This window comes from Pelophylax lessonae (assembly GCF_965119305.1).
Source record: "Pelophylax lessonae genome assembly, chromosome: 1".
Lineage (NCBI taxonomy): Eukaryota > Metazoa > Chordata > Amphibia > Anura > Ranidae > Pelophylax > Pelophylax lessonae.
In genome coordinates, this window is record NC_138768.1 from 37,272,280 (window position 1) to 37,285,470 (window position 13,191).

General features: G+C 46.4%; 1 protein-coding gene across 14 annotated transcripts in view; it reads right to left on the minus strand.

Moving 5' to 3' along the window:
* CELF4 (CUGBP Elav-like family member 4) overlaps positions 1–13,191 on the minus strand; it is a 1,612,756-nt gene that overhangs the window by 162,296 nt on the left and 1,437,269 nt on the right. For all 14 annotated transcript variants that reach the window (XM_082261568.1, XM_082261569.1, XM_082261567.1 and 11 more), the window contains one exon: positions 6,628–6,777. In XM_082261568.1, coding sequence (XP_082117694.1) covers positions 6,628–6,777 — 150 coding nt within the window. The remainder of the gene's footprint in view (positions 1–6,627; positions 6,778–13,191) is intronic.

Below are 13,191 nucleotides of genomic sequence, written 5' to 3' on the forward strand. Positions count from 1 at the left end.
GGTGTACTCACTTTTGTTGCTAGCGGTTTAGACATTAATGTCTGCCTGTTGAGTTATTTTGAGGGGACAGCAAATGTACACTGTTATACAAGCTGTACACTCACTACTTTACATTGTAGCAAAGTGTCATTTCTTCAGTGTTGTCACATGAAAAGATAGAATAAAATATTTACAAAAATTTGAGAGGTGTACTCACTTTTGTGAGATACTGTATATATATATATATATATATATATATATATATATATATATATATATACACACACACACACACACGCACGTGTGTTTGAGCTTTGGGGTACACACCCTAATGCAATAGGCTGCGCACACCTATGTTTTCTATCTACTGCTGGCCCGAAAGAGTCAGTTAGAGCTGCATAAGGTGTAATACCCAGCTGATTCCACTAGAGGTCAGCAGAGCCAATGATCTAGCAGGCATATACTGCAGCTCCCAATGCTCATTCATTATAGGACTCAGTAGATCTTTATTCTGTCTCTAGGAGGGAATACGTATATATTTTCATGGGGAAAAAAAAGCATAAAAATGACTTTAATTCATAGAGAAATTAAAAAAGGAACTTCAGCCAAAAAATAGATTTAAGATTCTTTTAAAGAAGTTGCAACAGCCATGGTCTGCCTACGAGGACTTTTCTTGCTCTGTGTAGGCAGTCCATGGCCGTCTCCCCCCCCCAAGGCTATATGACTACTTTATGCTAAAGAGACTGATGCAACCCTTTAGCCTGTACTTATCCTTGCATGTGGTCTGGGCCCCGCCCCTGACATGATTGAATTCTGCTAAACTCCTCCCCACTCTCCCTAATTGGCTGGCCACAGGCATAAAATGTATCCAAGTGGGCAGCAATAGACACGCCCTTCCCACTTGCTGCCTAAGCAAAGATCACATTGTCTTCAACTGCTCAGAACACTGTGGCTGTTTAATGTGATTAGAGACTGTAAAGAATCTATTGTTAGTCAGAAGCTGTCTGTTAGTCTAGCAGTGATATATGGAGATCTGAAAGGCACAATCACTGTGCACATAGGCGTGCGCACAGGGTGTGCCGGGTGTGCCTGGGCACACCCTAATCACCTAGGGCACATTAGCATTATCGCTCTGTTTGCCAGTGAGGAGATGGGAAAGATCTCCCTCGGACCTGCTCTGCTCTATTTCACTTTGCCAGCAGGGAGAGTAATGTATCGGGGCCATGTACATGTAGGCAAACACATGCATGTGTATTTAAACTTTGGGGTGCACACCCTAATGCAATAGGCTGTGCACACCTATGACTGTGCAACACTACTAAGCAGCACGCAAATCTGTATACTATATGTAATGAGCAAATAAAGCTGCCCCTGAACATTATATACAATATATACAGCATATATACACAGTATATACATATACCAGCCTGGCCGATCAAGTCTTCCCCAGCAGGCTCAGCCAGGGAGTCTTGGTCTAGGCAGTGGAGGGGAGTTTTTCGGGATTTTTAGGATGATGAAAGTGATATAATAAGCGGTGTGGGCGGTCCGCGCTCCCTCCATAATGCTCATTCCATAAAACTGCTCTGCCACACACGGCACCACACATACACATGATGGATATTTTATTTTGATAACTAACTCAACTCTGAGCACAAATGCTTTTTATTATAGCTGCCAAGACCCAGCTTAATCACCTCCATTTATTACTGCACAAGAGCGAGTTTGGGAGAATCCGCTCATTAAAATCTGTAATATTCTGAGATGAAGATGGTAAATTACATCTTTTCTTCTTTTCTATCTTTCTGTCCCCCCAACCCCCTCCTTCTCTCCCCATCTCTATCAACCTCCCTCCATCTATGAGCCCCTGTCCTGTCTCCTCCTCTCTATCATCCCAACCATTCTCTCTCCTTCTTTCTTTTCCTCTCTCTATCTCTCTCTTCTTATCTCACTATCTGACTCTCTTCTTTCTCTCTCATCTCTCCCTCTCTCACTCTTTTTTTTTTCCTCTCCTCTCTCTCCTTATAGTCTTATTATCTCACTCCTCTCCCTCTCTCACTCTCTTCTCCCAACTCTCAACTCCTTCTCTTCTCTCCCTCTCCTCTCCATCCCTCTCCATATATCTCCCTGGCATTCCCCTCTCTCTCTCCTCTCCTCTCTCCCCTCTGATTTCTCCCTCTTTTTATCTTTCTCTCTCTCTCACTCTCCTCTCTCTCTTCTCTATAAATCCAATCTGTCTGTCTCCCTCTCTCTTCCCTCTCCCCTCTCTCTCTGACTCTACTGTCTGTCTGTTCTCTTTCTCTGTCCCTCTCCTTTCTCTCTCCTCCCCCTCTCCTCTCCTCTCCTCTCCCTCTCCTCCCCCTCTCCTCTCCTCTCCCTCTCCTCTCCCTCTCTCTCTCCTCTCTCTCTCCTCTCCTCTCTCCTCTCCTCTCCCTCTCCTCCCCCTCTCCCTCTCCTCTCCCCTCCTCTTCCTTCCATCTCCTTTCCCTCTCCCTTTCTTCTCTCTGTTTCTCTCTCTCTCTCCCCCTTTCTCTCTCTACATTCTCTGACCCTCCTCTCTCTCTCTATAAATCCACTCTGTCTGTCTCCCTCTCTCTTCCCTCTCCTTTCTCTCTCCCTATGACTCTCCTCTCCTTCTCCTCTCTCTCTCCTCTCCTGTGCCTCTTCCCCCCTCTTCCCCTCTCTCCATCTCCTCTCCCCTCCATCTCCTTCTCCTCTCCCTCTCTTCTCCCTCTCCTTTTCTTCTCTCTGTATCTCTCTCTCTCCCCCTTTCTCTCTCTCTACATTCTCTGACCCTCCTCTCTCTCTATCTCTATAAATCCACTCTGTCTGTCTCCCTCTCTCTTCCCTCTCCCCTCTAACTCTACTGTCTGTCTGTTCTCTTTCTCTGTCCCTCTCCTCTCTCTCTCCCTCTGACTCTCCTCTCCCTCTCCTCGCCTCTCCCTCTCCTTTCCCTTTCCTCTCTCTCTTTCCCTCTCCCTATCCTCTCCTCCTCTCCCCTCTCTCTCTCCCCTGTCCCTCCCCTCCCCATCTCCTGTCCCTCTCCCTCTTCCCCCCTCCTCCTCTCTCTCTCTCCCCCTCTCCTCTTTCTCTCTCTCTCCCTCTCCTCTCCCTCTCCTCTCCATCTCCTATCCCTCCCCTCTCCTCTCCTCTCCTCTCCTCTTGTAGCCTCTGCCTCTCCCTCTCCTCTCCCTCCCCTCTCCTGTCCCTCTCCCTCTTCCCCCCTTCTCCCCTCTCCTCTCTCTCTCCCTCTGTCTCTGTGTCTCTCACTCCCTCTCCTCTCTCTTTCTCTCTCTCTGTCTGTCTCTCTTCCTCTCCTCTCTCTCTCTTTGTCTGACTCTACTGCATCCGTCTCTCCTCTCCTCTCCTCTCTCCCATCTCCCTCTTCTGTCTTTCTTTCGCTCTGTCTCTCTCCTTTGGCACATATGTTTTATGGAATGCGGGTGACTGTTAGAAAATAGAAAAGAATAATGATGATTCTAATTGCTAATGGGCTGAATTACACATGTCTAATTGTAATTTAGTGACTCTGAAATCCTGACTCTTTAGGAACACTTGTTAGCTCTGTTCCGCTGGGAGCGGAGACATGAAAAATTATTTTACACAACTTGTTCAGCGGCGGGGGAAGGGGGGCGTTCTGTATCTTTGGATCACGGCAATCAACATTTTAAATCTATTTCCAAGGACCATTTGCTGCTGATCTGCGGCATCCAAGCCTGGAAAGAAGATACCGGAGCACTGAATGCCACCAAAACACTGAGATACATTCAATAAGAAGGTTCCAGAGATTAGAGACGATGAGCGCGGTATAATATTTACGGCCAATCATATTTAATTTTGATGATAAAGTACGGCTTAAATTGGTTACTGCCTCCTTTCTTTTCTTATGGTATAATCCCTAAATAATTTATAATTAATTGGAAGATATAATAATAATAATAATAGAAGATCTTCTCATGTGACAACACTGAAGAAATGACACTTTGCTACAATGTAAAGTAGTGAGTGTACAGCTTGTATAACAGTGTAAATTTGCTGTCCCCTCAAAATAACTCAACACACAGCCATTAATGTCTAAACCGCTGGCAACAAAAGTGAGTACACCCCTAAGTAAAAATGTCCAAATTGGGCCCAATTAGCCATTTTCCCTCCCCGGTGTCATGTGACTTGTTAGTGTTACAAGGTCTCAGGTGTGAATGGGGAGCAGGTGTGTTAAATTTGATGTTATCGCTCTCACTCTCTCATAATGGTCACTGGAAGTTCAACATGGCACCTCATGGCAAAGAACTCTCTGAGGATCTGAAAAAAAGAATTGTTGCTCTACATAAAGATGGCCTAGGCTATAAGAAGATTGCCAAGACCCTGAAACTGAGCTGCAGCATGATGGCCAAGACCATACAGTGGTTTAACAGGACAGATTCCACTCAGAACAGGCCTCACCGTGTTTGAGCAAAGAAGTTGAGTGCACTTTCTCAGCGTCATATCCAGAGGTTGTCTTTGGGAAATAGGCATATGAGTGCTCCCAGCATTGCTGCAGAGGTTGAAGGGGTGGAGGTCAGCCTGTCAGTGCTCAGACCATACGCCGCACACTGCATCAAATTGGTCAGCATGGCTGTCATCCCAGAAGGAATCCTCTTCTAAAGATGATGCACAAGAAAACCCGCAAACAGTTTGCTGAAGACAAGGAGACTAAGGACATGGATTACTGGAACCATGTCCTGTGGTCTGATAAAACCAAGATAAATTTATTTGGTTCAGATGGTGTCAAGCGTGTGTGGCGACAACCAGGTGAGGAGTACAAAGACAAGTGTGTCTTGCCTACAGTCAAGCATGGTGTTGGAAGTATCATGGTCTGGGGCTGCATGAGTGCTGCCGGCACTGGGGAGTTACAGTTCATTGAGGGAACCAAGAATGCCAACATGTACTGTGACATACTGAAGCAGAGCATGATCTCCTCTCTTCAGAGACTGGGCCGCAGGGCCGTATTTTTAACATGATAACGACCCCAAACACCTCCAAGACGACCACTGCCTTGCTAAAGAAGCTGAGGGTAAAGGTGATGGACTGGCCAGGCATGTCTCCAGACCTAAACCCTATTGAGCATCTGTGGGGCATCCTCAAATGGAAGGTGGAGGAGCGCAAGGTCTCTAACATCCACCAGCTCCGTAATGTTGTCATTGAGGAGAGGAAGAGGACTCCAGTGGTAACCTGTGAAGCTCTGGTGAACTCCATGCCCAAGAGGGTTAAGGCAGTGCAGGAAAATAATGGTGGCCACACAAAACATTGACACTTTGGGCCCAATTTGGACATTTTCACTTAGGGGTGTACTCACTTTTGTTGCCAGCAGTTTAGACATTAATGGCTGTGTGTTGAGTTATTTTGAGGGGACAGCAGATTTACACTGTTATACAAGCTGTACACTCACTACTTTACATTGTAGCAAAGTGTCATTTCTTCTGTGTTGTCACATGAAAAGATAGAATAAAATATTTACAAAAATGTGAGGGGTGTACTCACTTTTGTGAGATACTGTATATATGCTGATCATAGGAAATTAAGTTATTGGGAATATTTGAGATGGCTGTGAGAATGCTTGCGGCATTTACACAGTAATCCAAAGTGTTAAGATACATCTCAAGAGCAATATACTGGAAATGCCTTTGGCAGTTCTTGCCGGAGCCCACTTCCGACTGCCTGGTAGTTCTATATAAGAACAAAAAAAAAAATGGCAACCATTCCAACCTACGTCTGGTCTTTTCAGCAAGGAGCACATGGATTAAGCATATATTTGCAAATGTGTGCAAACTAAAGCCCTGGTTTTAATGTGAACTGTCGGACAGGGTTAATTCAGTTTGTTGCAGGCTGGCTGGTAAGTGAGCTGGGAATTTTTCTTTGTTGTTTTTTGACATGCGTCATCCTTCCATGTGCTCCTTGCTGCAAAGGCCAATTATAGGTTGGGGTGGTTGCCATTTGTTTGTATAGTTGGAGAATTGGTTATGGGTTGGGGAGTGTGGGGGGGGGGGGGGGGATGGATACCTTCCCTACCATTGTGTAATTGCCGGGTGTCTAGTGCGTCCCTGTACCTTCAAAAAGCGGGGGGTCTCCCTCCAAGCATACCAGCCCTGAATCAATCCATTATTACACACAGTATGTGTTCCAGCTTTGGAGACTCTCAAAACCTATAGTTAGGATTGCAGTACACTGGGGTGTCCTGATGGGGGCCTCTGCAGCTTTCACATGTATTTGCACATGTGTGCAAACTAAACCCCTTGTTTTAATGTGAACTGTTGGTTAGGCTTAATTCTATTTGTTGCAGGCTGGCTGGTAAGTGAGCTGGGAATTTTTGTTTGTTGGTTTTTGACATAGGTCTGTAAAAGTCCCACCCCCTGAAATATTGCTGCTTTCTATTTCCCAGCCTGTACTGGCTGGCCTGGGTTGTAGATCATGAGACTTGCTGAACAGAACTTCATTTTAAATATCAATCTAGCTCTTTAATTATGTTATAGCGTTTGTCAACCATAATCCAACCACATGCCCCCATGTGTGCTTGGACATTGCTCTTACTTTAAAGAACACTTCCATGTACAGCAACCAAAATACACACTAAGTCAGCTTTAGGAATAATAATGTTGGCTGAGCAGAGTTCCTTACCTGGATATGGATGGATTCCGTTGGCGAACACGGCTTCTGCAGCTGGTTGTCCATTAGCTTGGGGCGGTATGCCGGTGAAGCCGTTCACCCCGATTGGAGATGGAATACTAGGCACAGCTGGTGCGGTGATACCAGGTGGTGTGCTGCCACCTAGAGGAAGGACAGCAAAAACAGGAATTTAAATGTTACAAATCTGCAGAAACCTGAAGCCTGTACTGAAGGAACTGAAGGACTGAAAATACCACCTGCCTGGCTTCAACATTTTCTCAATGCCTTGAAATATATATGTACTGTAGCAAGTCAGACTGACGTCAGGACCACTGATCTGCATGATGGTCCTAGGCCAACTAATCAGAAAGGACTGAAACCATTAGATTAGCATGGCAGGCAACTAGTATTTGTAAAAGTAGTTGACATCAGCCGCCCCTGAATTTGCTCTTAACCAGTTCTGGACCCGAAGGATTTGCTCCCTTAATGACCAGGCCATTTTTTGAGATTCGGCACTGTGTTAATTTAACGGACAATTGTGCAGTCGTGCGACTCTGTATCCAAATAAAATTGATGTCCTTTTTTTCCCACACATAGAGTTTTCTTTTGGTGGTATTTTATCACCTCTGCGATTTTTATTTTTTGCACTATAAACAAAAAAAGACCAACAATTCTGAAAAAAAAACAAGATTTTTCACTTTCTGCCATACAACATTCCCAAAAAAAAAATTTAAAAATCTAATTTTTTCATCCTTTCAGGCCAATTTGTATTCTGCTACATATTTTTGGTAAAAAAAAAAATCACAATAAGGTTATCGCGTCTTCAAACTAGGGTGAAGACAGTGGCGTTAAGAGGGGAGGGGGCTGACCGGGCTATAGCCCCGAGTGGGCCCCCAAAAATCCCTGGGTCTCGTGGTGCTGGTCCTAAATTGATAGCCCAGAGTCAAGTCCAGGCCAGGCGGCAGGCAGGCCCAATCCGATCCGATCCAATCCTCCGCTCTGCTGGCCCGGCCTCTCCTGCACTGGTTGCTAGTATCGCCTGCCGCTTGGCATCTAGCAACCAGTGATGTCATCATTGTCACATGACAGACAGGAGAGAGAGAGGCCCCAGCATTCAGAGTGGAGGAGGATTTAAATTAATTTCACATTTTTGTAAATATTTTATTCTATCTTTTCATGTGACAACACTGAAGAAATGACACTTTGCTACAATGTAAAGTAGTGAGTGTACAGCTTGTATAACAGTGTAAATTTGCTGTCCCCTCAAAATAACTCAACACACAGCCATTAATGTCTAAACCGCTGGCAACAAAAGTGAGTACACCCCTAAGTGACAATGTCCAAATTGGGCCCAATTAGCCATTTTCCGTCCCCGGTGTCATGTGACTCGTTAGTGTTACAAGGTCCCAGGTGTGAATGAGGAGCAGGTGTGTTAGATTTGGTGTTATCGCTCTCACTCTCTCATACTGGTCACTGGAAGTTCAACATGGCACCTCATGGCAAAGAACTCTCTGAGGATTTGAAAAAAAGAATTGTTGCTCTACATAAAGATGGCCTAGGCCAGGGTTCTTCAAACGATAAAACAAACGAGAAAACAAAGTTTTTCAGGGACTACATTCTTTCAGTGTTGTCACATGAAAATATATAATAAAATATTTACAAAAATGTGAAGGGTGTACTAACTTTTGTGAAATACTGTATATCCTACCCCAGCATGCACCACTACTGGATTGGCTGAAAAAAATATAACTATTCATAACTTAGTTTTTTTTTTTTAAATCTCATTCTATGACCAGTGATACCAGTGACATCTACTGGAGACAGTGAGTAATCACAAGCCAACATAAGTTCAGGGAAAAACCAGGTGAAAAACCATACAATCAGTATGAGCTAACTACAGCCCAGCCAAAAACTATATTGATATAGTAGCCTCTGTTTAGGACAAGAAGGCTACATTTCTGAAGCTTTTCTTGATAACTGTGCAAACAAGATGTTCTTGCTGAGAGCTGAAATGCCACCTCCTTGGCCACCAACCATCACCAGACCTTAATTGGATCTTGAATTTGATCTGCTCTTGACAAATCCCTCCATTTCTTTGTAAGGACACAATAATACAAAAGGCCGTTAGCGCTTTGACCATTGCATGTGTAGCACCCTCCTAGGTAGGTGCTAGTGAGAGAGTAGAGTTTTGAGCTCTGTCTGCTTACCAGAGGGGCTGCAGGTAAATCTATATTGTTCTCTGCCTACCAGAGAGCAGGATCTGTTAGTGAGGTCTGCTCATTGTGCTCAGTATGCGATTCATTCAGTCTGGAGAGTGTTTCAGGCTGGTCCAATAGGGAGGCATGTTGGACAGTGGGAGGAAACCTGACGAATAGGTGCATAGGCTTTTGATACAGTCCTGATGATTGGCAGGGGGCAGGTCGCCTCAGTGCATTCTGGGATAATGTATAAAAGCCAGGATCACATGTGCTGTGGGGTCTTTGGCTGAAAAGTGGAGGGAAGAGGGGGCGATTGCCTCCTCCTCTGTAGAGGTGTCATGTGGTTGCAGGAGGTCATCCTGAGGGCCAGAGGAGCGGTTGAGAGGAGCTGAACCCAGAGGTCCAGGGAAGCTGCCAGAGAGATGAGACACTGGAGACCCTGGGATTGCAGTATCGTGAGTACAGGGACTCGTGGCAAGGGGCCTGACCTGAGGGGGGCCACCCCTGCTCGTAGGATAGTCAGTGGACAGGTGTCAGCAGAGGAAGAGAGGGGATACTAGGGAGAGTGTCCTGAAGATAACTAATTGTTCCTCAAGTCGTCTTAAAGATAAGAGACTTAATCCTTATTCATCCAAAGTGGCAGGATGAATCAACAGCCTGGCTGTTCCATACCCTTTGCAAGTAGAGAAGATAGGAGTCCTCAAACACTGTGAATAGGTAAAATTGGAGTATCCCACTATTTCCTTCTCCTATCCCCATTCTACAATAAACAACAAAAACAACCAAATACCCCCGGACTGATTATTGGAGTGAAAGCCAAGGAGAATTAAGGAAAAGTCTTTGCTTATGGCCGTGTGCTGGTAACCAGGGGGAACCCACAGAGTGAATATCAAGCGGTCCTTGCGCGGGGGGACAGTCAGTGCTGTATTTTGGCCTAGGCCAACAAGGCCCAGGCCTAGGGCGGCACTTTGCAGGGGGGCAGCAAAAAAGCCACCCCCCTCCACCTGAGACTCTATTGGCCACTGGTTGCTAAAACCGCCTCTCTCACCCCCCTCTCTCTCACCCCCCCTCTCTCTTTCACTCACTCACCCCCTTCTCTCTCTCTCTCACCCCTCTCTCTCTTTCACCCCCTCTCTCTTTCTCTATCATCCCCCCTCTCTCTCTCTCTCATCCCTCTCTCTCTTTCACCCCTCTCTCTTTCTCTATCATCCCCCCTCTCTCTCTCTCATCCCCCCTATCTCACTCACCCCCTCTCTCTTGCGCTCTCTCTCTCATCCCCTCTCTCTCATCCCTCTCTCTCTCTCCTCCCCCTCTCTCTCATTCCCCCTCTCTCATCCCCCCTCTCTCTCTCCTCCCCTCTCTCTCATTCCCCCTCTCTCTCTCATCCCCCCTCTCTCTCTCTTATCTCCCCTCTCTCTCTCATCCCTCCCTCTCTCTCCTTGATTCCCCCATCTCTCTCTCTCTCTCATCCCCCCTCTCTCTCTCTCTCTCTCTCTCTCATCTCCCCTCTCTCTCCCAAACCCACCCCCTCTCACTCTCCCACCCCCTCTCACCCCCCTTCTCGTGAGATCTCAGAGGTTAATGCTGGGACTTGCAGTCCTTCAATTTTCGAGGGAGTCACATCTGTTAAAAAAGGAGTGGAGCAAATTTACATAAGGGGGGGGCGTCCAATTTTAGTCTTGCCTAGGGCAGCACAAAACCAAAATACACCACTGGGGACAGTGCTACATGTGGTTTTAATGGCACAAGCTTGTGCAAGTCAAACGCTTCATCCAAGAACGTAAGATGTCAATTTTTGATTGGAGCATTCTAATTTCCCTTTACTAGTTTGAGAAACAATAAGACCACCGCAGGCAAATCATTTCACCTCCCAATGTCTTCCTTTACCCAGCATTAATTGAGTGCTAATTAGGCTCTTATTGTCCTCCTTTCTCCTCTGTTGTTGTCACGCTGTCTTGTATCACCTCAACCCCCCCCCCCCCCTTCTTCCTTAACACGCGCTCCCTCCCGAAAACTGGGATCTGCAGAAAGTTCTGGGATCTGACGGCTCTTTGGGAATTGGATGACAGTTGCTGTGCCGGGGCAAAAAAAAGAACACAGGAGCGGATGCTCCATTCTCTTCATCAGTCAGGGGGAAGAAAAGGAAGAAGAAAAGAGGAGAGTGGAAAATTTCCCCGTCACTTGAGTTGGCAGGTTTCCTCCCTATTATCAGCGATGACACCGGCACGCTGATGTGACAGCTCCTTGTGTTTGCGCTGTACATCAGATGAAAGGGGCGAAGACACTCATCTCCTCCTTTCTGCAAAGTCAGCGCTAACTCTCTCTTAGTTTTCTTTCCCTGTAATGTTGCAGCTTCAGCATGTGTTGTTGCAAGGATCGGGGGAGGATGCAAATACACATCTCTTCTACGTCTTGAAGGGTACCTGTACTTTCGCAAAGCCCTCCAGAAGAAGCCATCACCATGATGCCAAGCCAGTGAACTTTTAATGATGTGACCCGATGGGACCTGATACAGTTATAGCACCCTCCTAGGTAGGTGCTAGTGAGAGAGTATAGTTTTTGGCTCTGTCTGCCTATCAGAGGAGCAGCAGGCAAATCTATATTGCTTTCTGCCTACCAGAGAGCAGGATCTGTGAGCAGTGCTGTATTTTGGCCTAGGCAGACAAGGCCCAGGCCTAGGGCGGCACTTTTCAGGGGGGGCAGCAAAATAGCCACCTGAGACTCTATTGGCCACTGGTTGCTAGAGCCGCCTGGCATCTAGCAACTAGTGATGTCACGGCTGTGACTCCCTGGCTCTGCCCCCCTCTATGCCCCCTTCCCTACCCCCTCCTTCTCCCACCCCCCCATTCTCTCTCTCTCTCTCGCTCATTCATTACCCACCCCCTTCTCTCACCCACCCCCTCTCACCCACCCCACCCACCCACCCCCTTCTCTCACCCACCCCCTTCTCTCGCCTACCCTCTCTCATGAGATCTCAGGCGTTCTTGCTGGGACTTGTAGTCCTTCAATTTTAAAAGGGGAGTCAAATCCGTTAAACAGGAAAAGGTGGGAAAATTTACATAGGAGAGGGAGAGGGGGCGCCCAATTTTAGTCTTGCTTAGGGCAGCACAAAACCAAAATACACCACTGTCTGTGAGTTAGGTCTGCTCAGTGTGCTCAGTGTGTGATTCATTGGGTCTAGATAGTGTTTTCACACTGGTCCAATAGGGAGGCATGTTGGACAGTGGGAGGAAACCTGACCAATAGGTACACAGGCCTTGATACAGTCCGAGTGATTGATAGAGACTGGCTGTCTTGGTGCATTATGGGATACTGTATAAAAGCCAGGAGCACATGTGCTGCGGGGCAGGGGCTGACTGGCTACTTTTGGCCCAGGGGACAAGTACAACCCATAGGCCCATGGTGCAGCGACCCAGCCCCCCTCCCGCTCTCCCTCTTCCTGGCCTCCACCTGACCCGCATCGCAGGCTAAAGCTCTACTCCAGGTACTCACTACACACCGATGCCAATACTAGGTTCCAACCCTGGCCAGCAGGGGGTGGCTGGGGGGAGCTGGGGCACCTCGGTCGGGGCTAGCTGGGAAAAGGAGATTCTCTGATGGGGCATGGAGCCGGCCTCTGCTTGGACACAGTTTACACCATCCATTCCGAAGAGGGGGAGATCTGCACTCTATCCTTGTCTTCATTGCGCACTCAGTAGGTCACCAGCGGCTGAACACAGGTATCCTGTGTTCCTCCTATTTAGGAACACAAGGCTCTGTGTTCATCCAGTGATTACAACCCTCACACAGTTAGAAAACACCCCCTAGGGACACACTTAACCCTTTGATCCCCCCTGGTGTTAACCCCTTCCCTGCCAATGTCATTATTACAGTGACAGTGCATATTTTTAGCACTGATTACTGTAGAAATGTCACTGGTCCCCTCAAAACTTTCAAAAATGCCAGTTAGAGGTCCGATTTGTCTGCCCCAATGTCGCAGTCCCACTAAAAAAATCGCTGATCGCCGCCATTACTAGTAAAAAAATAAAAGTAACATTTTCCTCTAGTTTGTAGATCAATCAATATACACCTTGGGATTTCTTTTACTAAAAATATGTAGCAGAATACAAATTGGCCTAAAATGATGAAAAAAAAAAAAATAGATTGGGAATGTTATACAGCATAAAAGTAAAAAATATTGTTTTTTTTTTTTTTTTCAGATTTGTCGCTCTTTTTTTGTTTATAGCACAAAACATTAACAGGACAGGACAGGAAGTAAAGGAAGTAAAGGAACAGTGGGGACACAAGGCAAAAAAAAAAAAAAAATCTGATGGGGGCTCCTATTGTATCCAAAACTTTACATCATTTTTTATGATATCACATGACCCAAAAATGCTGA